Source organism: Lithobates pipiens, unplaced genomic scaffold (genome assembly GCF_037356315.1).
Source record: "Lithobates pipiens isolate NorthernLeopardFrog02 unplaced genomic scaffold, aLitPip1_a1.2 Scaffold_13, whole genome shotgun sequence".
Taxonomy (NCBI): Eukaryota; Metazoa; Chordata; class Amphibia; order Anura; family Ranidae; genus Lithobates; species Lithobates pipiens.
Genome location: NW_027507718.1, coordinates 225439180 through 225465149, shown reverse-complemented (window position 1 = coordinate 225465149; position 25970 = coordinate 225439180). Strand labels below are relative to the sequence as shown.

The 25970-nt window shown below is 40.2% G+C and overlaps 1 protein-coding gene across 2 annotated transcripts in view; it reads right to left on the bottom strand.

The window, feature by feature from the left end:
* Positions 1-25970, bottom strand: part of TMPRSS9 (transmembrane serine protease 9) — a 212154-nt gene that overhangs the window by 63208 nt on the left and 122976 nt on the right. For both annotated transcript variants that reach the window (XM_077476274.1, XM_077476273.1), the window contains exons 5-8: positions 24870-24937; positions 21902-22074; positions 9769-9810; positions 2123-2236 (exon numbers count right to left, since the gene is read on the bottom strand). In XM_077476274.1, the coding sequence (XP_077332400.1) occupies positions 2123-2236; positions 9769-9810; positions 21902-22074; positions 24870-24937 (397 nt within the window). The remainder of the gene's footprint in view (positions 1-2122; positions 2237-9768; positions 9811-21901; positions 22075-24869; positions 24938-25970) is intronic.

Here is a 25970-nt window from a genome sequence, read left to right as displayed (position 1 = left end):
TTTACTAATATTCATTCTATAATGTGAATTTTTATTTGGAAATTATTTATTAAACATGATTCCCATAGTTCAATTCCCCCAAAACTTTTTTTTCTAACAAGCAGCTTCTAGTGAACACATTTACCAGGGAAAAGACAGAGTTCTCTCTCTCTAAATAGTCTATGCAGTCAAAGGGTCCCAGTAAGTATTAAGTAAGTATTAAACTGTGCAGCTTGTGAAAAGTTTATTAATTTTATTGTCATACCTGTAGGCCATTTGGGCCTCTGTATATGTCTTTAGGCCTCTCTATATATCTAGCCAAAAAATGCATGCCTTGTCTCTGGGACTTAGCTCAGCAGAATGGACCTTTCTGTCCTGCTCCCGATACAAAACCAGGTCAGGCTCAGTACTGCTCAGCCTTTCACAGAAGGCATTGTATTTCATCAATGAATACAGGGCTTCTTATGATTGGCTGAGGTGGAAGAGTGGACAGATGATGTCATGATGTCCACCTCAACCAGTCAGAGGAAGACTTGTATTCATTGATGAAATACAAAGCCTTAAGCGAATGGCCCTGAGAAGCCCTCATCCCACCTCGATTTTGTACCAGTAGCGGGACAGGAAGTCCCCATCCCATTGTCAGAACCCAGTGCTGATGCTACCTACACTGGAGAGTCCAAAATCTGGTGCAGCTGTGCATAGTAGCCAATCAGCTTCTAACTTCAACTTGTTCAATTAAGCTTTGATAATAAAACCTGGTAGTTGATTGGTTAGTATGCAGAGCTGCTTCAGATTTTGCATTCTCATGAGTTAGTAAATCAACTCAATCTGTAGAGCGCTCCCAGTGGGCTCTTTGTGAATGGAATTTGGACCAGCTTGAGCCAAACAATCTACCGTATATACTCGAGTATAAGCCGAGATTTTCAGCCTCTTTTTTGAGGCTGAAAGTGCCCCCTCGGCTTATACTCGAGTCACCGCTGTCTGACTGCTCGATCAGCGTATCGAGCAGACAGACGGCGGACATTAAAATTCAAAAGCCGCGCCTCCTTCTCCGCCTCCGCCTGTGATAGGCGGAACACTGAATTTCCCAGCAGTCAGTGTTCCGCCTATCACGGACATCCGCTCATTCTCATACTACGGACGAGTATGAGAGGATGTCCGTGATAGGCGGAACACAGGCTGCTGGGAAATTGAGTGTTCCGCCTATCACAGGCGGAGGCGGAGGCGCGGCTTTTGAATTGTAGAATGGCCGCCGAGAAGAGCGGCGATCCTGGAGCGGCGATCCATCGGCACGACACGGGACAGAGGAGGCACGGGACGGAGGAGGCACGGGACGGAGGAGGCTCGGGACGGAGGAGGCTCGGGACGACGGCGGCTCGGGACGGAAGGTCGGGACACAGGTAGGCTGGACACACACACAAGGCTGCACGGACACACACACAGGGATGGATGGATGGATGGACACACACACACACACACACACACACACACACAGGGATGGATGGATGGATACACGCACACACACACACACACACACAGGGATGGATGGATGGATGGATGGATACACACACACACACACACACACACACAGGGATGGATGGATGGATGGATGGATACACACACACACACACACACAGGGATGGATGGATACACACACACACACACACACACACACACACACACACACACAGGGATGGATGGATGGATGGATACACACACAGGGATGGATGGACGGACACACACACAGGGATGGATGGATGGATGGATGGACACACACACAGGGATGGATGGACGGACACACACACAGGGATGGACGGACACACAGGGATGGACAGCCATGTCTCACCCTCGGCTTATACACGAGTCAATAAGTTTTCCAGTTTTTTGGGGGTAAATTGGGGGCCTCGGCTTATATTCGGGTCGGCCTATACTCGAGTATATACGGTATTTAAAGTAACAAGAAACATGTTAGGCTTTAAGTTAATGTTGCTGGCAGCTTGATCTGGATTGTAGCATTTTTATAATATCTTCATATTCAAAAAACCTATATCCCATATAGAATAAATAAATATAGTTCTACAACCTGCTGAATATTAACCAACTGTACTGCTAAAGTGAGCAAGATTATTGTCAAGAGACTCACTGCAGTTCTTCTCATCTGATCCATCTTTGCAGTCACGCATACTGTCACATTCCGGGTTTTGCTTGACAATACATTGGCTATTCTTGCAGGAATACACTTGAGGTGGACAACTTCCTGTGGAAATCAAAGGTTTGTAACAGGAAAGTGAATATGTTATTTAAAAAAAAGGATACCTACAGTATAAGTAAAGGCACATTTTTTTGGTTTTTTTTGGATAGAGTTGGGAGGGATTACAATATCTTTTTTTTTTGTTTGTTTCACAAAGTTTTATTAGGTGAGTATGCATATACATTACATCGTAATACACAAAAAAAAAACATTCAAACTTGTTCACAATAAAAATTGAGATGAGTTAAATTTTACAATATGATGAATTGACATTGTAGTTAAGAACAAAACTGTTGGTCTAAGAAGATATCTCCTATGTGTTTCACCAATTTTAATACAGATGAGATTAATAATCAATTTAATACATTCTACAATATCTGTAATTTTTTATTGCTGTCTATGCCCTTGTTATGGAGATTTACCCTCTCTATTTGTTCTGTTTACCATTATCATGGAAAGTTAAAAAAAATCCTACATTTTGAGTTTTCACCAGAACAGGAATAGAGAGGAAATCTTCCAAAAGGGACACTAGTTCTGGTGACCTTTGTGACAACCAGGGATTCCCTCACTTTGGAGGGATTTCCTATCACTTTCTGTTGTGGCTTGTGAGACCGGATGGGGGGGACCAAATGAGGACACAGATGGCAAAATAAAACCAACAGGGCTTTTAACCATTCCATGGTTTCCATTATTTAATACTAAAGATAAAGAATTAAAGCACTACTAAGCCTAAAAGAAAACATTTATTATATTGCAGCTTACCAATTCTTAGATGTGATAGCTGTATTCATTTTCTTTTTCTAGGCTTTCTTTCTTCTATTTTCATCTGGTGATCCAGCATGTAGGTCAATGTTTTTCAAGAGAAACGCTCCCTTACAGTTACAGAGTGGAAAGAGACCATTTAGCACTGCCAGGGGTGCTTAAATTAATCATCTTTTATTTATTTATAGAAATATTTATCCCAAAAGGAAAAAAAACTATTTGCTGTAACTGATTATAAAGTATTAGCTGGAGTTCAGTTTCAATTTGAGTGTATCTAAATCTCTAACCAGAATTAAGGATACTGGATTTGCAGGATTATTTTTCCCCACAAAAGATGGCTGCAGCAGATTTGTTTATTGTTGGGATTAAATTTAGACTGCAGACTTCTGGGAAATGTAGTTTGGGCAGAGAGCCGAGCCATTGCCACTGCTGGGAAAAGAACTACTGTACCCATGTGTATCTGGGAGTAGGGGGAGTGGACAAGAGGGGAGTATAAAAACAAAAGCCAGGGAAGTGCTGGTGGATGATAGAGATTGCCGCCATTGTAGAATTTTAATTATTTACATCATAGACATATCTATTTCACGCCTGCCAACTTCTTCAACTTAGCTGGCAGAAGAGTAACGCTAAGGACTGTATTCAAGTTAATCGATCCTGGGGACAGATCTGCAGTTAATCATGCCTCATTTACCACAACCCTAAGTTTAGCCCCTCATTGTGAGAGATCCCAAGTGACTTAGCCCATACTTCGATTTTTTCATCCACTTGTGTCACTTGCCGCAGCTTATCTGATAAGGAGAGCCATATTTTATGCGGTTGGAGTTACAGTATATGCTGGGATTTAAAATCACTTCAAGAAATTTTGTGTGGCTGGTTTTCCATTGCTATGCTTTATGTTGGTTGACTTTAACTGGCCAACACATTCTGCTATTCTTCATAAAGTTGTGTGTCTAATTTTTGTGCGCCCATTAACTTTTGCGATTCGGCACTGTGTCGCTTCAACTGACAATTGCATGGTCGTGCGACGTTGCACCCAAACAAAATTGACACCCTTTTTTTCCCACAAATAGAGCTTTCTTTTGGTGGTATTTGATCATCTCGGCGGATTAAATTTTTTGCACTATAAACAAAACAATTGCGACAATTTTGAAAAAAACACATTATTTTTAACTTTTTGCTATAATAAATATCCCCAAAAAATATATTAAAAAAATGTTTTTTCCTCAGTTCAGGCCGATATGTATTCTTCTACATATTTTTGGTAAATAAGTGTATATTGGTTGGTTTGCACAAAAGTTCTAGAGTCTACAAAATAGGGGATATTTTTATGGTAATGTTATTATTATTATTTTTTTTTTTATTAGTAATGGCAGCGATCTGTGATTTTTATCGGGACTGTGACATTATGGCGGACACATCAGATACTTTTGACACTATTTTGTGACCATTGTAATTTTACAGTGATCAGTGCTATAAAATTGCACTGATTACTGTGTAAATGACACTGGCAATGAAGGGGTTAACCACAAGGGGGCGATGAAGGGGCTAAGTGTGTCCTAGGGAGTGATTCTAACTGTGAGGGGGTGGGCTTCAAGTCACATGACAGCAATCACTGCTCTCGAAGACGGGGAGCAGTGATTTCTGTCATGCCTTGTTTACATCTAACTTCCACCAGCACTTCCCGAGCTTTTGTTTTTATACTGCCCTCTTGTCCGCTCCCCCTGCTTCCAAATACGCATGGGTACAGTAGTTCTTTTCCCAGTAGTTGTAATGGCTCGGCTCTCTGCCCAAACTATATTTCCCAGAATTCTGCAGTCTAAATTCAAACCCCATTCTGAGGCTCCGTGACACGATCACCGGGAGACTGGGAGCTCGGCAGATATCGAGGGGGGGGGCATGGTGATAGCGCTACACGTCTAACACTTCGCTCCCCCCAGATTGATAATCTTGCTGTCCAAATCTGCCCCCCTGCGTTCATTTATCCAGAGTGGGGGCACTCTAATAGAGGAGGTGTGTTACTGGCCAGATCACCAGGGTAAAACAGAGGTTAAAAAGACCAAAAAAGAACACTAATGAGGCCACTATATCTAATGATTGGTAAGCTGCAATATATTAAATTATTGGTTTTGGGTTTAATACCTCTTTAAATTTTCAGGTTTGATTATTGCTGGACCAAAACATCATGTGTGTTATAAACTGTTGCCATATGCATCAGCGTAACAAAAGTTTGCATTTATGCAATTTATTTGTGACAACATTTGACAAAAACATCTGTGCAAGCGATCTTGTGGCAAAGACATATTCTGGGGAATTCAATAAAGTATTAACACCTTACTGGTGGTAGTTCTTTAAAACTATCTGCACATAATGCAGGCAAGCATTTGCACCATTTTAGTAATGTTACCAACAGTGCAACAAATTTAGGTAGGTTTAAGGAAACGGCAGCAATTCAAGCATCCATGTTTACTTTTACTTCAAAATACCAGTTTGGGTCAAGCTGGCCCAAACAAACAATTTCCTTTACTAATTGGTGAGGCCAATGTCAACGCTGTAAAAGCTGTATGTAGCATCAACTCAACAGCTGTATGTGCCAACAGTATACAGCAATGTGATCCAGCAGCACTGAGGGGACAAAACTGTGCTGGGATGGGCCTTGTACTTTATCGAGGAAAGAAAGGCTTCCTCTGATTGGCTGAAATGGAGAGGTGGTGTCATGATCTATACCTCAACCGTTCAGAGGAAGCCTTGTATTCATTTAGAAAAAAAAAAAAGACAAGGCTTCCTGTGAACAGACTTGATTTGGTTGTGAGTCCCCAAACCACTGGCAGAACACAGCACTATATACTGTATGTAGCTGTTGTTACATACAGCTTATGCAGCGCTGACTGCAGCCCTATCAATTAGCAAAATCAAATAGTCTGGGCCTGCTTTGCCGAAAAAAAACTATTTAATTAAAAGTAAACATGGAGTTACTTAGGCTTTAAGGCCAGCTCTGAGCTTTCTGCAAGGGTCTCTATCCCATGCCCCTTTTAGTTGTCTGCTGGAAGATTCCCCAGCCAAAAGCCCAATGTAAACAAAATGTCCGGAGCTACCATTATTGTAATCACCCAGATAAGCCAATACAGAACTGTAGTGTCTGTGTGATGGGCACAGCAAGAAACATTTGAAGAGCCCACTGGCTCAGGTTAGGCTGCTCACAACAGGCAAGGCTACCCTACTGTGGGTACTCCAGCAGGTCACAAGATGTACATATATGGAAGAAGCACCAGACCAAAAGATAAGAGTTCAAATTCATTTATTGATGTTGTGTTAAAAGACAGCAAACGTGTCGGGGGTCAAAAGAACACTACCCGCTTCATCAGGGCTACAATAAAACATAATATAATGTAAAAATAATTGTGACTGATAAAATTATGAGCCTAACAATCATAAAACATCAAGGATAACATACATATACATGTGCGTACAAATACCTACATCCAAAAATACCCGCATATTCAATGGTGCAATGGCATCTACTAACCATGTAGTATCTGATATTATTAATTTTGAAAATGAACTCAGTGCACCTTATAACTTAATATCTCGTATTCCCTCATTTCTTCATCTTCATTTCTTTGCATGTATGCAAGTTTGTGAATATGCGGGTACTTTTGGATGCACATAAGTGTACACATGTGTATATGTATGTTATCCACGATAGGCTCACGATTTTATCAGTCACAATTATTTTTACATTATATTATGCTTTATTAAATCCCTGAAGAAGGGGGAGTTCTTTTGACCCCTGAAATATGTTGGCTGTCTTTTAACACTTTAACAATAAATGAATTACACACTCTGGAAAATTTCAGTGTACAGTCACTTGTGCGCCATTTCTTGCTGCCCTAGTTTAGGACTTGTGTAGATGTCTGGTGACCCATCCGGTATATCTATGTCCTTGTGACAGTAGTGGTGTATGTCTGCGATGCAATTGCTGCTCCCAGTTAAGCGGTGAACTTACACGATGACCGTTCAGGGTATGCTTTTTATGCAATCACTATACTGAATGTTCCTTACTATAAACAACTGATGTAAATTATTGAAATTATTGTTATTCATTAATGTATTTGATCTTCATCATACAGTGTGATTTATTCCTGACTATTTCCCCTGACGAAGTGATATTTGTGTCCTGAAACGCATTGGGCCATCTGGATTATACGGGAATTCATCATTATTGTCATTTATTTTTAGTGGTTTGATATTTCATCTTTGTATATATGTATATTTTGTTAAATAAATTATATTGTATTTTTGTATTTTGTTGCTGTTCCAGTTTTGTGGGGGATATCTCCTTTTCTCAAATAAATGAATTTGGACTCTTATCTTTTGGTCTGGCGCTCCTCCCATATATGCACATCTTTTCCTGGGCACAGTTTGCCACTGAGGGAGCACAGTGAGGAAGGAGTGTCGATACCTGTGTGTTTCTGACAGGTACATGAATTAGGCACAGACATCAACAAATACAATGCAGAGGCTCAACAGAATTTTAAAGGGTGCCTATGAGACCCTTTATGAGTTTCCCCCATTGATGACACCCTTTATGAATTCCCCCTATTGAGTTACAGATCTTACACAAGCATATATCCAGTGAAGAAATGACTGCTGAACTGCCTACTTGTGCCAAGGATCAGCTTGAAAGCCAGGCATACTAGCACAGCTCTCTCTCCCATTGGTTTTACCTGTTCTACTGACTGGTGGGTATGAGCTCGGGCATGTTAGACATTTAGCTGAGATCCCACTAGAGTGGAACTGCCAGGAAGCTATCACCTGTTCTGATAATAAGCAGTCAAGGCATTCCGTGTCCCACAGCCGCACATATGCAAAGGGCATGTATTCATGTAGTTTTGCATGAATGTTGTGATTTGCCAAACATTAACTTTAATACAAGTTATGTTTTCTGCAACCTCCCCACAAGAATGTTCAGGAAAAGGAAGCTTATATGGAAGGAAACCTACTGTATAGGCTGCTATTGCTTGCCTTCATCTGAAAATGCTAGCTGCCTAGGTGTCTCTGGCTTTAATGCTTTAAGTAACTGACTTGGAACAATAGTTATAACGGAGTGAATTGGAGTGCATTAAAAACTCCTGCTCTGCATATCTGGTGTAGATCAATATCTCAGCACTAAAGCCAAAAGATTAGCATGGCAACCAGGGAACAAGTATTTAAAAAAAGTTATGGAGCAAAAATTTCCATTACCTTAAAAATATACCCTTGAATTATACTTTTAGGTAACAATCTTATATTCTGCATTAAAATTATAGGTAAAGAAATATGTAATCAAATTCTATTTATATCTATTTTTTGACTATGTCTAGTAAGTCTATTTATGAGGCTACATTTAGACATCTGAATAATAGTGGCCAGGGCAGTCAGTGGATTCTTGCCAACGGTTGTAAGCACTGCCTGAACACACGGTGTACGAACAGCGGCAACTGTCAGCTCATCTGAGCGGTTATATGCAATCATTCATCATTTCTGCAGATTTTCTTCTGCACACTTATCAGCCAGTTTTTATGTAGCTTACTCATTGTGTCGCTGCACCAACCACCTCTGAACACAGCAAACAATCAATTCCGGCGTTATCAGTTCAGTCAGAAAAAAAACAATGAATATGGATTAAATTTATATCATGAGTGCCCAACTAGTAGCCTTCTGATGTGGGCCACCTTTTTCTCTTGGATAGCGGGTCAGCAAGCCCAGATCGCCAGTTGCTGACCTGCCACCCCAGAGCATCAGTGTTTTAGATGGAACCAGAGATAGAGGAAGCAAGCAGCTGCGAGGGAACAGAGCCGCATAAGCTGTGACTCTCTATAGCGCTAGCTCCTGTCCTAGGCGGAGTGATACCAAATGCACTCTGCCTGGGACAGCAAGACTTGAGCTGATGATGTCTGCAGATTTGCAGAGGCGAATCCTGCAGATCAGAATGTGGAAGAATAAATCAAGAGTAGTGTATACGGTATATCATTCACAGTTTAGCAATGGGCATGATATCATTGTCATCAGTTCTGCAATGGTTATTAGCCCTCTTTCATACTGATCCGCAGGTGCAGCGCAATGCACCTGCAGGTTAACTGCACTGAGCCATAGACTTCTATTATATCTTCCAGGTTTGGTATGCACCTGCATGATATAATAGAAGTCTACGGTAAAGCGCTGTTAACCCACAGCAAAAGTGCAATGTGCACTGTGTTGCACACGCGGTGCGCATCAGTGTGAAAACAGCCTTATGGGAGGCTCAGGACAGTAAGGGATTGTGTACGTTTGCGATTTGGGGGGCAGTAAAACCCCATAGTTCATTGTGGCCTGTGACCAGTTACCAGATCACTTAAGTGGCCTTCGCTCCTCAAAAGGTTGAGCACCCCTGGTTTACATCAGTTTGCACATCCATCTTCTGTTCAGTTCAGTACAGATCAGTTCAGTTTGGAGCCCTTAGACATAGACCTTGAGTCTAGATCTGTCTATACACAAAAACAGATGGATGACAAATGGACAAACGGATTACCTGTGGGAAAGGGTCCTCATTGTTTTTAAAAAAGATTCCCACAGCTGTATCCCATTTTTCTAATTGAATTAAAATTAAAAAAAGTGAAAATCCTCAGTGAAAAGTATGTGGAAACCTTTATCAATAGACTCCTATGTGTGTAGTGAAACAAACAGATGTATAGGTGGAAGGCAATTTTATCATGTTGCCATCTAGGAATAACAAAAATGGCTTTTTTTTAGCAGCTTACCTGACTTCAGTCCTATAGAGTAGAATGATAATCCTGTATTATCTGCAGGAATTAAAAAAACATAAAAACAAGGTCAGTGCAGAGATTCGCAAACATTGTTGGATTAGTGTATATGTGATCAATGACTTTAGCAGACAAGATGCAATGCACAAACCTTTGTGGGCTACAATAAAGCTTCCTGAGAGCTTTCAGGGACTTAAAGTAGTTGTAAAGGCTGAAGGATTTTTACCTTTATGCATTGTATGCAGTAAGGTAAAATATCTTCAGTATGCAGCCCCTCCAGCCCCCCTAATACTTACTTGAGTCTGATCTCGATCCAGTGATGTGCATGAGAGCAGTTGCTGTCCTGGCTTTCTGCTTCCTCATTGTCTCAGAGACAATGTCTCCCACTTCTGTCAATCACAGTCAGTGAGGAGGGATCAGGGGGCAGGGCAGAGTCCTGCTTTGTGTGTCTAATGGATCAGTGCCTCTTGCTATGGGGGCACTCAGCGGGGGGAGGAGCTGAGTGGGCGGGGACCTGAGAAGAGGAGAATCGGGGCTGCTCTGTGCAAAACTATTGCACAGAGCAGGTAAATATGACATGTTTGTTATTTTTTTTTTATTTGAGCCTTTACAATCACTTTAAATTTAGAGAGCAGTTATTAGCAATCCTGATGGCAGCAGTCTAGTAAAAAAGTTAAGTAGCTAAGCATGACTTTGCCTTATTATTAGTATTGTCATTATAAAAAAGGATTTATTTAGCGCCAACGGTTTGTACAGCACTTTACAAAATAAAGGGAGACAGTACAGTTACAATACAATTCAATACAAGAGGGTTAGGGGGGCCCTGCTCCCTGCACCATTTAAACAGAAGGGGCTAGTGATACAAAGGGTATTAAAGAGGTAGTTATGCCGCATACACACAACCGGACTTACCGTCAGACTAGGTCCAACGGTCCTCCCGACGGACTTTCGGCGGAGTTCCGACGGGCTTCGATGATGTACGACCGGACTAGAATAAGGAAGTTCATAGCCAGTAGCCAATAGCTGCCCTAGCGTCGGTTTTCGTCCATCGGACTAGCATACAGATGAGCGGATTTCTCCATAGGAACTGGGTCCGGCGGAGTTCTGCCGGAAAATTTTTAACATGTTTTATTTTTAAAGTCCGTCAGATTTTTGGACAGCAAAGGTCCAATGGAGAGCACACTCGATCGAATTGTCCTCCGGATTTGTTCCGTCTTACCTTTGCTAACGAAAAGTCTGGTTTTGTGTACGCGGCATTATTCCTTATCTACTGATAGGCTTCTTACAACCAACCTTTTGGTTTCCTCGCCCAATCTGTGTATTCTAGTGGCGGGGAAGTTTCCCAGCTGTTAGAGTAAAATTGCTCAGCGAGGAGGATTCCCTCATCTACCTCAAGTGTGTGGATGGAGGAATTGAGAGTTTTTGGATTTTTTCAATACACTCCTTAAATGGAAAAAAAGGACTCATCTATGGGAGGCTTTACACAGTTATGTCTCCGTAGGGAGATTTCTCCTCTATAAACTTTATGTAGCTGTTCCGAATGCGAGCTGAGACTTCCTGTCTCATGCCCGAAACACAGAAGAGCAGCGGCACTCAGCCGCTCAGAACAAGCAATGTATTCTATCAATGAATACAAAGCTTTCTCTGCTTGGATGTGTCAGAGAGGCAGGCTGATGATGTCACAGCCTCTGACTCAGCCAATCAGAGGGAGCTTTGTATTCATTGATAGAATATATTGCTTACTCTGAACAGCTGAACGCCGCCACAGTAGACTCTTCTGGGTATGAGACAGGAAGTGTCCACTCGCACCAGTAACACGGTGTGGTTACATACAATTTATACCGCTCATCCAGCAGTCTCACAGGTTAGTTAGTGAGGGACATAGCTCATTTGGGCCAGTGTAAACTGTGTGAAAAGATGGAGTTTTTCTTTAAAAACTGTCATTACATGCATGCTATATTACATGCTGTTCATACCCACTCAGTCAGTAGAATTTGTCTTCTGTATTCTGCAAAAAATCTGGTTGTCCCTCCCGCCTTGTCTGTGTCCCTGCTGCAGCCTGAGATTGTGTAGACCAGGTATTTGCAATTAGAGGACTGCCAGCTGTTACAAAACTACAAGTCCCATCCTGCCTCTACCTCTGGGTGTTATGCTTGTGGCTGTCAGAATCTTGCTATGCCTCATGGGACTTGTAGTTCCGCAACAGCTGGAGGTCCACTAATTGCATAACCTTCGTGTAGATCAACTGTTGCCATACCCAATGAGCATGCTCAAGTTTCAAGTTTCAGTTCCCTCCTAAGCCATTCATTAAATTTTTTCCTTATTTGTGCAGCCCATTTGACCATAAAGTCACATATGTAGGCGTATACACAGTGGTAAAAGACACCCCCCCTCCTTCATTTTCTTGTATTGCTAAACACTATGTGGGCAGGATATAAAATGATGATTGATGGAGGCTTCACCTCCCCGTTAGTCCCAGCACATACATACCATAGACACAGGCTGGAGGGGTGTGATACAGTCTGTAATTGGCAGTACCTTGTCCAGATATCTTTACAGTGTGAACAAAGTGAAAACTATTGTCAGTCAAATGAAACTCCACCTACAACAGGGTATTGCCAAAAATAATAAACATTTGTTTTGAAATATAGATTTGTAATAATCTTTAAAACACTTTGCTGCTATTAATTATTTTAATTTTGTATTCTGAAAGCCTTTTTTTAATGCCGTGCCTGGCACAGAAACAATCAGAGCTGTGCAGACACAGATTTATAGTCCAGATGTCCTGCTATAGAGCAAACATCTGTACTAGAAACTCCTCCCTCAGAACTTTCCTGGAAGACAAAAAAGACCTGGGAAACGACATGTGACCTCTGAACAGCAATAATTAAATAAAGTACTCAGATAATTTTTGTATAAAATTAAATACAGGGGTATGATCTTTATGCATACATATAGAAGGGACAATGGCAATTAAATGTTGTATATTCAGAATCACTTTAATATTTGTGCAATGGGACACTTAAGTGTGAACGATATCTAGTTACAAGCAGACCATACATATAGCGGATAAAATAAATATTGAACACGTCACCATTTTTCTAGGTAAATATAGTTCTAAAGGTACTATTGGCATTACATTTTCACCAAATGTCGGTAACAACCCATGCAATCCATACATACAAAGAAACCAAAACAAATAACTTCAGAAATTAAGTTATTTCTAATAAAATGGAATGACACAGGGAAAAAGTATTGAACACTTGAAGGAAGGGAGGTGCAAAAAGGCATGGAAAGCCAAGAAACCAGCTGAAATCTATCAGTAATTAGAAAGCAATCCTGCCCCTTGTTAGTGCAAATTAATATCAGCTTGTTCAGTCTTAATTGATGACCTATAAAAAGGTGTCATCAAGTCACCAAGGTGTCACGCAAGAAACATCTCACGATGGGTAAAAGCAAATAGCTCTCTCAAGACCTTTGCAACCTTATTGTTGAAAAACATACTGATGGCAATGGTTACAAAAGGATTCCTAAACTTCTGAATTTTCCAGTGAGCACTGTTGGGGCCATAATCTGGAAGTGGCAAGAACATAATTTCCCCATATACCAGCCACGACCAGGTGCTCCTCAAAAGATTTCTGACAGAGGAGTGAAAAGAATTAGAATCAGAACAGTTGTCCAAGAGCCAAGGACCATTTGTGGAGAGCTTCAGAAAAATCCTGGAATTAGCAGGTGCAATTGCTTCAAAGAAAACAAGAAGGAATGCACTCAACCACCATGGTCTGTATGCACACTCACCACCCAAGACTCCATTGCTGAAAATAAAGCATGTTGAAGCTTGTTTGCTTGTTGTTTGAAAGTTTGCTGAATAACATTTAGACAAGTCTGTGAAATATGAGAATATAGTCTGGTCAGATGAGACCAAAATTGAACTCTTTGGATGCCCTAACACGCCATGTTTGGAGGACAAATCGCACTGCACATCACCTAAAAAACGCCATACCAACAGTGAAGTTTGGAGGTGGGAACATCATGGTGTGGGGCTGTTTTTCAGAGAGGGAAGGATGAATGGAAAAATGTACCAAGACATTCTTGATAAAATCTGCTGCCATCTACCAGGATGATGAAGATGAAATGAGGGTGGACATTTCAGCAAGACAATGATTCCAAACACAAAGCCAATGAAACGCTCAATTGCTTTCAAAGAAAGAAAATAAAGCCGCTAGAATGGCCCAGCCAATCACCAATCCAATAGAACATCTATGGAAAGAACTAAAGATCAGGGTTCATAGAAGATGCCCACAGAGCCTTCAATGTTTGTGTGGAAGAATGGGCCAAAATTACACCTGAGCATTGCATGCAACTAGTTTCTCCATACAGGAGGCTTCTTGAAGCTGTCATTACTAACAAAGGATTTTGTACCAAGTATTAAATAAATATAATTTTAGCGTTTTCAATACTTTTTCTGTGTCTTTACTTTTTATTACACATAATTAATTTTCTTTGTATGTGTGGATTGCATGGATTGTTACCGACATGCTGTGAAAATTTCATGTCCATAGCACCTTTAGAAATATATTTACCTAGAAAAATGGTGACGTGTTCAATATTACTTTTTTTTCAGCTTGTTCACGGATGGATAAATCTTCCGCCACGGATATTGTAAGCTATATTTTTACAACCAGCCCCACCAGCTATCAAAATACTAGAACCATGCTTGCATTTGATTGGATGCATGCACTTTTTTGGCAGACAATTTTCCACCTGGCTCCTTTGATATTTAATTTGAGGGATGTCAGGCTAGAGGTTGGTGGTTCATCAGGAACTGGACGAAATCTGATCAGTGTATGGCCAGATTAAAAATAAACTACATCAAAAGGGAAAAGCAGTAAAATTTCTACTCAAACGTGAGAGCATGCATCTATCCGTCTTGCACTGCTTCCCATTTCCATCCAGAATTCTCTCTACTATGGCTGGCTATTGGACCTTCTATCCTAGAAGTTTTTCTTGTTGCAGTTAGTTATGCTGTAGTCCTTCGCATCCCAAATAAGCAATAGTCTACACTTCCAAGGTCATGAATGAGATGAAACTGCCTTTGAATAGTTCTCTTGGCCAGTGCTTTATTAAGGCAAGATATATTTATGTCAATGTTCAGACCTTTAGACATTATAAACATGGACGTCTACTGTTCTTAGAAAGAGAGTTATTGTTCTCTTTTAAAATTCCACATGCAGGCCGCATCTTAATCATCTCTCTGTAATTTTTTTCCCCCCTGCCATTTTTAATAAATTTTCATTTACTTCAATCGTTCTTGGCATTTGATGAAAGAAAATGCCCTCCATGGCCATTGCTCAGATTACAGTGCGGTGTTGGCAAATGTTCAATGCCTTTGCTATTCCTGTTCCCCCCTACTCTTGTTCTCTACGTTTTAACCCTATTATTACAACTGTTTTGTAAAACAAAGTATACAACATAATTACATTCTTTTCTGTCATATTAGCTATAAAAAGGCTTTTGGGGACAGAAACACCAGTATGAAAATGTAGGCATAGTAATGGAGATTGTATGGTGAACATGTGAATGGGCTTACCTTTAGGTTGGGTTCACATTGAAGCACGGAGCGGCTTACAGCAGGGGTCCGGTGTGTCCCTGTTCACCATTTGCACCTCCCTGCGTGACTAGTGCAGTGGCTGGCAGGGAGCTCAGTAAGTCTGAGCCTGTATAGGCTCAGACTTAGGCTGGGTTCACACTGCTGCGATGCGGGAACGCTGTGAATCCGCTGCGGGTTTCCGCATCGCATGCCTCCTGGCGGCAGTTCACACTGCCCTATGTGAACTGCTGGGAGTGTCAGTGAAAAGTTAATGACACCCCAGATCAGTTCGCATATCGCAGTGCGATCTGCAAACTCGGACAGGAATCGTATCGCATGGTGTGAACACCCATGCGATCCGATTCTGCTGCGGACCAAAAAAAGGGTCCTGTGTGAGTTTGGGCCGGATGCGATGCGAATTCAGCCATACTATCTGTATGGCTGAACTCGCATCGCACAGAGATCGGATGTGATTTGCACTGTAGTGTGGTGCGAATCACATCCGATCTCGTTACCGCAGCAGTGTGAACCCAGCCTTACTGAACAGCACTGAGACCTTATAGACACTTTGGCCTCAGTACTGCCTCCCAATGTTCCCTCCATGAAGGCCACCTGAAGCAGCCACCTCAGTTGACCTTGTGGAAGGAAGAACACTAAGCACAGAGTCTTAGCTCATCCTATTCTCCCACATATCAGTTAAGAGGGAGGACTTCCCTTATTTTAATGGGTGCCGATTTATCTGAAGTTTGGTAAGTATATTTTAGGGAGGGAGGGGACTCTTATATATATATATATATATATATATATATAAACAGTATCTCACAAAAGTGATTACCCCACTCACATTTTTGTAAATATTGTATTATATCTTTTCATGTGACAACACTGAAGAAATGACACTTTGCTACAATGTAAAGTAGTGAGTGTACAGCTTGTATAACAGTGTAAATTTGCTGTTGTAGAGCTATGTAGAGCAACAATTCTTTTTTCAGATCCTCAGAGAGTTCTTTCCTATGAGATGCCATGTTGGAGAGTGAGAGCGATAACACCAAATTTAATACACCTGCTCCACATTCACACCTGAGACCTTGTAACACTAATGATTCACGTGACACCGGGGAGGGAAAATGGCAAATTCAGCCCAATTTGGACATTTTCACTTAGGGGTGTACTCACTTTTGTTGCCAGCGGTTTAGACATTAATGGCTGTGTGTTGAGTTATTTTGAGGGGGCAGCACATTTACACTGTTATACCAGCTGTACACTCACTACTTTACCTTGTAGCAAAGTGTAATTTCTTCAGTGTTGTCACATGAAAAGATATAATAAAATATTTACAAAAATTGTGAGGGGTGTACTCAATTTTGTCAGATACTGTATATATATTACATGTTTATTTATTTTATTTGTTTTGGGAGAGGGTTTTTCTTTCTTGTGGGGGAGAGTGAATGATTGGTTTGGGGGGGGGGAGGCAGGATTGGTACTGAGAGGAGAATGAATGTTTGCTTGGTGAGGGAATTTGTGCTGTGCAATGGGAGGATTTTTTCGAGGAGATGTGCATTATGTGCCTTTGATCCTTGCACTCCTTGTGTTACCTATGCCTGCCTTTTACATACTCATGACCCCTGCATTATGTACACCTGAACCCTGCACTCTGTTTATTATGTACACCTGACCCGAGCACTATATACAGCACATTATGTACTCCTTACCCCTGTACTTTGTGCATTACATACCTCGGACCCCTGCAATATGTGTATTACATACTCCTTACCTCATGCTCTGTACATTACAAACTCCTGACCCCTGTACTCTGTGTATTATACATCCCTATCTTCTGCGCACTATGCTTTACAGCCTCCTAATCCCTGCACTCTGTGTGTTACATAATCCTGACCCCGGTGCTCTTTGTGTTACCTACTTTTGACCCCTGTACAATGTATGCTACATACTCCTGACCTCTGCACTATGTACTCCGTTATGACTTTTGATCCCTACACCCCCCTGACCCCCCGTGTGTTACACTCTCCTGACCCCTACACTTTGTGTTACCAAATCCCGACCTTTTAGAAGTGTTAATAGTTTGTTTCACTATTTGGTGTGACCACCCTTTGCGTTCAAACAGCATCAATTCTTCTAAGTACACTTGCACACAGATTTTAAGGGAACTCAGCAGGTAGGTTGTTCCAACCATCTTGGAGAACTAACCACAGATCTTCTGTGGATGTAGGCTGCCTGAAATCGTTCTGACTCTTCATGTAACCCTAGCTGAACTTGATGATGTTGAGATGATGTTGAGATCAGGCTCTCTGGGGGCCAAATCATAACTACTAGGACTCCAGTGGCGGCTGGTGGGTTCTTCTTTTGGGGCGGTGGCAAACAAACAACACACCCTCCCGCCTTGTTGTGTCCTCTTCTGGAGTGCGGGCAGAAGTGGCTCCAGTAACTGCTCCTCGAGCTTCCTCAGCCCTGTGTCTCTTCTTCCGCCAAACCGTTCCAATTGGATCGCCTCACGCTTTGGCAAATTGGGAAACAAGTTTAACGACCTGCCTCCTGATTGGTGGGGAAGAACTTTAGTGTGAAAACAGCAAAAATCATTTCGCTATCGTCACACAACTGCGTGGGCTCAGAGCGCAATGCTCTGCTCTCCGAGTCCACCTTTTTTTGAAGCCTATTAGAGCCTCTGGCTCTAATCGGGTGCTTCAAAAAACACCCCCCTACATTGGAATCCATGGTCTAGCACCCTGATATGTGGATGCATGGATAGAGGAGGCCGCGCCCGTGTGCCCTATAGAGATGGGCTGCCACTGCAGGACTCCTTGTTCTACTTTACACTGAAGATAGTTCTTAATGGCTTTGGCTGTATGTTTGGGGTCATTGTGATGCCGCAGAAAAAATTTGAGGCCAGTCATTTGCCTCCCTGATGGTATGGCATGATGGCCTGTATTTCTCAGCTTTAAAGTGGTTGTATTTGAACTAAGCACATACATCTGTAGTGTTTATTTAACTCTCTCTACATATCCACTCCCAGTGAACCTAAAGGGACACCATATTACCAGACCAGATACCCATGAGACCACTTTGGGAACGCCCCTCCTGGGGACATACAAGGGTCCTATAATAAAGCCTATTTTCATGCTGTAACCTTACAGCAGTAAAGTAAGGGGACACCCATCCATTTAACTAATGGAGAAGGGGTGAAAAAATCACCCATTACCAGAATTGCACTACAAGAAAAACCCATCAGCACCAGCACTTTATTTGTGATATTCTTGGTCACTTTAAGTTTGCACACTTTTTTGCATTGTTTGCATGGACATTATTATTATTGCAATTACTAGCACCCGCACTTTATATGTGTTATATTGGATCACCATAAGTTTGCACTTTATACTTTTTGCAGCATTTTGCACAGACATTTATGTTGAGTTTTTTATGGATTTTTTTCATGACTTTCAGTAATCAGTTGTTTTGCAATAATATCTATTAGCACTTTATAGATTTTGAAATAATATTTGACAATTTTATCTGATCGTTTTTGCACTAGAAGAGGCATTTCCATATAGATAGATTGTGACCTTTACCTTATCCATTTGTCCGATTTTTTATACTTTAGGAAACACTGCAGTTATTTTATATAATTATATACACTCTGTCCTTATAGCCTCATATTTTCTCACTTCCGCACCCCACCCCCTTATATAGCGCAGCACTATTCTATTCATTAATATGTGAGGATTTACAACCAGTTTAAGGACACCATTGATCCTGACCAAATTTGTAACTCCATTTGCAGAAATGCAGCCACATCCTTGCAAAGGAACCTCCACCATGCTTCACTGTTGCCTGCAGACACTAATTATTCTACCGCACTCCAGCCCTTCATGAACAAACTGCCTCTGCTACAGCCAAATATTTAAAATTTTGACTCATCAGTCAAGAGCAACCACTGCCATTGCTCCTGCACTTTGTGTATTACATACTCCTGCCCCTTGTGCACTGTCTGTTACATACTCCCAGTGCCTGCATTATGTACATTGCAAACTTCTGACCCCTGCACTTTGTGCCTTTCACACTGTTGAGAGCTGGATTTTGAGCATTACATACGTATTACACCTGAACTCTGTATGTTATACATTACTTACTCCTGACCTATACACTGTTTATGCAAGTTCTTCTTCTGATAAGGCTTAGCTGAAGTGCTAGCTCCCTATCTCTCTAGTGTGTGAGAAAGCATATGTAAAGAAAGAGTTTCTATTTTTAAAAATGATTGTTTGTGATCCATTGTGCTGAGATTCATGTGTGTCTGTGTTTGTGGGTACAAGAACTTGTTACATATGTGCATGGGCGTCCGCAGAACTTTTTCCAGGGGGGGGGGAGGGGGGCATAATTTTATGGCCACCCATGCTCCACCCCTTTCCGACAATCTCATGAAAATATTTCCACTGGAAAGATATATGTGTGTTATATAAAAGATAATTCATCTTCACTTTGCATTGGAAGTTACTCAAGCGACTGTGTACCATGCCCATATACCCTAGAGAATGTACATCTTTTTACATTGCAATACATCTGTTGTGGCCATATTTTGATCTTCATACTGTCACTGTATAGCTGTTTTCATCAAGATCAAAATATGGCCACAACAGATGTACTGCAATGTAAAAAAATGTACATTCTCTAGGCTATATGGGCATGGTACACAGCCACCTAAGTAACCTTGCAGACACCCATGCTTTCAATCAAATACAAAGTGATAGGTGAAGATGAATTATCTTCTAAACTGTACACACACATATCTTTCCAGCGAATTGCAATTGTAGCTCAGATCAGCTGTCCCACTTTCCAAACAAAGCAATATATTATTATATATAAAGCTCCTCCTGAGTCTTGCTGTTACCTGTGATTCCTCACTGTGTATGCCTCAGTATTTTTTGTCTGTGATGATGATCCCCTAGGCCCAAGGGCAGGACTGGCAGGCAGCAGCGTATCACTGACTCTGATTCGGCCCCTTGAGTAGGCGAGGCTGGCGCCGCGCCGACCTGATCTACACAAGCAGGCTGGCAGCCAGTGACTGGAGCAGAGGGGCCGAGGCCCAATCGCATTGGATGATAGGTCCGGGGTGAGAGGAGGATGTCAGATGATAGATGCCAGAGTCTCAGAGCCACAGAGAGCAGGCAGCGGACTCATAAAAAATAATACAGCATGGCGGCGGCCACGGCGGACACTGCTGACTGCTCCAACACCTTGACAATTCCGGGGGGGGCACTTGACCCCCCCTTTCCCCCTCCTGCGGACGCCCATGCATATGTGTGCCATGTATACAGTGAGCAGTTTATGGTTTATTTACCTATATCGCTTTTAGCAACCTCTGTTGATGCAATTTGGCCACACTCACTATTTTCTCCCCTCAGAGTACCCAGAGGTGCCCCAGGTCTTTCAAAGTACTAGTAACACCCCTGCAAAGAATGTATTTTGTTTTTTTTTACCAGGAAACATGCTACAATATATTCTATAATTTTGATCCAGTTTACAGATATATCTTTACCTACATGTATATTATTTTGCATACCTTTTCCCAGAAGCTTCAGTATTTGAAGACAAAAATATCTTGCTAGCACGTGGCTTATATAAAGGAACATAGTGTTGAGAGAATTATATAGGCTAATGCTGGTGTCTCTGAAAATGCCAGCTGGTTGGCTGTCATTTCTTTATAACTTCAGTATTTTCTGAGTATCAGTTCTGAAGAATCATGCAGATCGGGAGTTCTGCCTTCACCTACAGTTACAGGTGAGCAATTCAAAAAGTATTGAAGCAGGAGCTGGGATTGCCGGAAGCAGGTCAGCAATGCAGTCTACATATTTCTCCTATACCTGTTTCCTTTATTATTCTAACACAAAGTAATGTGCACTAACCAACAGAAATAAGTTATTAATAGATATTAATAAAAGCTGATTGATTAGACATGTTTGAAATTTCTCAATGATGTGCATTGCACTGCCTCATAAATCTAGTACTGGAAAGAAAATAAAAACCCCATCATGATCATGAAATTACTATGGTTTATGTAGAACTCTTTTTGGGGCATTTTGTTTTAATCACTTCCACGTACTTAAAGTATAGGTACTGCCAAAACGTTTTTTTCGAAATGGATAGAGTAGGGAAGGTTTAAACCCCCAGTCAGTTTATCCGTTAATGTCTATGTCCCATTGGGAAAATTTCCGTTCACTTTCTGTCTCGATGATGCAGTTGGCAGGGAAAGGAATTCTCTACAAATCGCGGGGAATTCCCCTCTTTGATAGTTGTCACCCTTTGGCAGATTTACCTTCACCTCTTGTTTTGGTGACAACTCTCAAATTTTAGATTTCTCATCACTTCCTGTCTCTGTGATAATGGTCACCAGGATACACAACAATAAAGACCTGATAGATTGGGACCCTTCCGGAACTACTTTATCCAAAACTAAAAAAAAGTTTCTGATATACAGAAACTTAAATGTTAAAATATTTTGTTAATGTTCTACTTTTTACATTACAATACCTGCAAGCATAGCGGATGTTATATTGCCATAAATATATACTGGTATAGGGTGTGCACTTAGGGATAAAGACAATCCCTGTCTAAGAATGTCCTCAATTTTCTCTGTATCCTTCGTGTTGTCAGAAGACAAAAAGTGCATCTTCAAATGTGCGATGATGCCTTCATTCCCCCTGCTGTAGAAACATTAAAAATGTATTTAAAATTTCCAACATACAATACAATGCAACACAATACAATGTCCGCCACTTTTTATTTTAGTAAATATTGCATTCTCTGGTTATTTGTGCGACACTTAAAAGTCTAAATTAAAGTTGTCACTAAACCCTATGCATTCATTTGAATTGACTTCAGTCTAGTCTTGGAGGACCTGTCTACCTAATGTTTTGGCCTCATATGTAGTGCCTAATAAGAAAGATTGGGATGTTTGGATGCAAGTCCAAACTCATGAATGATAACCTTCCTTAACTACTTAGAAGGTCCCTGACCCTGGGTATGCATGTTTATATCAGATTTGTAATGAAAACAATCCCACCAAACTTGATGAAAGAAGACAAGTAACTTGGAACCTCTCCAGCACAAGCCAGATTAACGTTGTCAGATCTGATGGATATAAGCAGGCTCAGCTAGCATGTGTGCAAAGTTACATTCCTCAATTGCTGAATTTACTGAGGACACAAGACCAATGCTAAAATCTCATACTCATACTAAGTTCATATGTTAGCTTCATATGAAACTATGTTTCTGATTCCACTAGAGCAGGGGTCTCAAACTGGCGGCCCTCCAGCTGTTGCGAAACTACAAGTCCCATCATGCCTCTGCCTTTGGAAGTCATGCTTGTAACCGTCAGCCTTGTAATGCCTCATGGGACTTGTAGTTTCGCAACAGCCGGAGGGCCGCCAGTTTGAGACCCTTGCACTAAAGATATGGGAAAATCATTGAAGTCAGGGGGTGAGAAGAGTTTAGATGAAGAATCACATAATAGGGCGGACTAAGTGACAAGAAGATCACTTGGCTATTTGAAAAAATGTACCCCTTCAGTAGCTCCCCACCAATAAATATGTAGCCTAGCCAATGCCCTTAAAATTATCTAAAACAGTGGCAACTATGATAATTATATCTCTGATACCATATGAATTTATTTACATGTTCCATTTGTAATGGTTAACCTATTTTGGTATTTAGCCTTATGTGTAGCTATTCTGTAATACTAATGCAAAAAAACAGGACAAAGACTTCCTTTCTTACTCAATAATAATGATTTCATTTTAATAATAGGGCAGTGTGATGTGCAGTCACTGTGTGCAGTAATCCATTACAACCTGATTTCACCTTTTGTTTCTCATTTAATCATTGTAAATTAAAATTGTTGCTATGGATTGTTGTAGTTTCCACTGCCTTGTTTAATAAACTCATGTGAACAGTAAGTGCAGCGCTCAAAATAAATCTCAGAATAAACTGAAAAATAATATATATATATATATATATATATATATATATATATATATATACTGTATATATATACCTAAAGTGCACATAAATGATCTAAGAAACTCAAAAAACATATATATGCAGACAATGGGGGTTATTTACTAAAGGAAAACCCACTGTGCACTACAAGTGCACTGAAAGTGCACTTGGAAGTAAAGTTGCTGTAGATCCGAAGGGGATTTACACTCCCACTGCACTTCCACTTTCCACTGCAAGTGCACTTGGAAGTGCAGTCGCTCTAAATCTAAGGGGTAGATCTGAAATGAGTGGAAGCTCTGCTGATTTTATCATCCAATCATGCGCAAGCTAAAATGCTGTTTTTGTTCCCCTCGGATCTACAGAGACTTTACTTCCAAGTGCACATTCAGTGCACTTTTAAATGCACTTGCAGTGCAAAGTGGATTTTCCTTTAGTAAATAACCCCCTATGCGACAATGAAAATATGAGTGAATGATGTCCAATAATGTGAAGAAAAAAAATCTTTTAAAATTTAATTATAGTCCTCAGCGTTTGGACGGGTGAACCAAACAATAGATTGTAGATATGCAAAATGTGGTTCAAAATAACTGACACTTGAACTGGATAACGATGTGACAAAGGAAAACGTGCCCAAACTTGATGATAAGTAATCCACCACCAGAGACTCTCTGGTGGTGGATCACTTATTAGGGCCATAATTTAATTTAAGGACTATAATTTAATTTTAAAAGTTTTTTTTCTCTTCACATTTTTGGACATCATTCACTCATATTTTGATTGTCACATAGTATATTAATTTTATTTTTGGTCTATTATACACGCATAATTTAGTGTTTATATACACTGTCTGCATATATATGTTTTTTGAGTTTTTCTTAGATCATTTATGTGCACTTTATGTATGTATATATATATATATATATATATATATATATATACATATATGTATATATATATATATATATATATATATATATATACATATATATATATATATATATATCTACATACATAGTTTATTCTGAGATTTATTCTGAGCACTGCACTTATGTGCACTTTATGTATATATATATATATATATATATATTATTTTTCAGTTTATTCTGAGATTTATTCTGAGCGCTGCACTTAATGGTCACATGTTTTTATTTTTTGCAATTGATCTATTGCTGTGCTAGCTGCTTTTTACATACAGCGGGGTATATTTGCTTTATATTTTTCATTTAATCATCATCTAATATACTAATATTAAATGTCTTCACTATATCCCTTTTAAGTCATTTGGTGCTACATATTTCTCAACACATGTAAATTTAAATGTGTATTTTTAAACTTGTAAATTTAATCTTATAATAAATTTAAGTTTCTATTCATGTTCTTAATATTATTGCTAAACACAGTATGTCCATTTGCCTGGAGTATACAATTAGGTCTGCTTAGTATTGAAAACACCATCAAAGACAACAGATATCAGATATTAATGGCAAAGATTTTTACATACCTGTAGTGTAAAACCGTAAATCCAGTATAACTATCTTCTATAACAGTACCTTTGAAACTGGATTTCAACTACAACAAAACGCATATTACTAATTACTACTATGATCAAGAATAGAAAGTTTAAAAGAAACGCTAAAAAAAGTTGATGATTCCAGTGTGATATAATAGACTGCATTGGATGAATGTGAACAAAAACAAAATATTGAGACAATTAAGAAGACAGTGCCAGAATAATAATCTCTGTTCAGATTCATTTTATTTGTAGTGCAATCAAAAAAATGTGTTTCATGGGCTGCCAAACTAGTGAATGGATGCAGAACAAGAGTGCACACACCGCTTCAGGCAAAAATGGACACGTCTGGTCCAAGGTGCCAATCCTGGCTCATCACCATAGGCAGTCTCAAGAAGAGAAGAAAAGATTGATCGCACACTTGAATCCAAAAGATGCTGTGGAGATTTCTTTATTGCCATGAGCCAGATGAAATTGCAATGATGATCAGTTGATGCTTTTCACACGAAAAAGAACCATGCTTGATTAACTGACGCATTTCACACTAAAAAGCTATTATAGTTATTTTCACGTGAAACGCGTCAACTGATCATTGCAATTTTGTCTGGCTCATGACAATAAAGAAATCTCCACAGCATCTTTTGGATTCAAGTGTGCGATCAATCTTTTCTTCTTTTCTTGATAGTGAATGGAAGCAGCCTACAGCATAAGTAAAAAATGTTTCTCAGAAAATATTATTGATTTCCATCTAGAGTGTATCCATTTTTTAATCCCTAAGCATTGATAGAAAGGAGCAATTAGAACACCCCACATTTCACAGAATTTTTATTAATTGTAGCAACAAATAAAACTGATCTGGAGAAAAACCGTTTCCCTTCTTTATAGACTCAGTCGTGTTACTACAAAAACCTAGATATGGTTCATGTATATCAGAGAGCGGGACATGGAGACATTCCCATTAGTAAACATGCATGTAAACTCTAACAATGAACTCAATGATCTCTTATTTGCTACCTTTTGGTTTATTAAATACACCACTGAAAGTGTTTTGTTGTATACGTTTGATAAGTATAAATACGTGTGATCATGTCA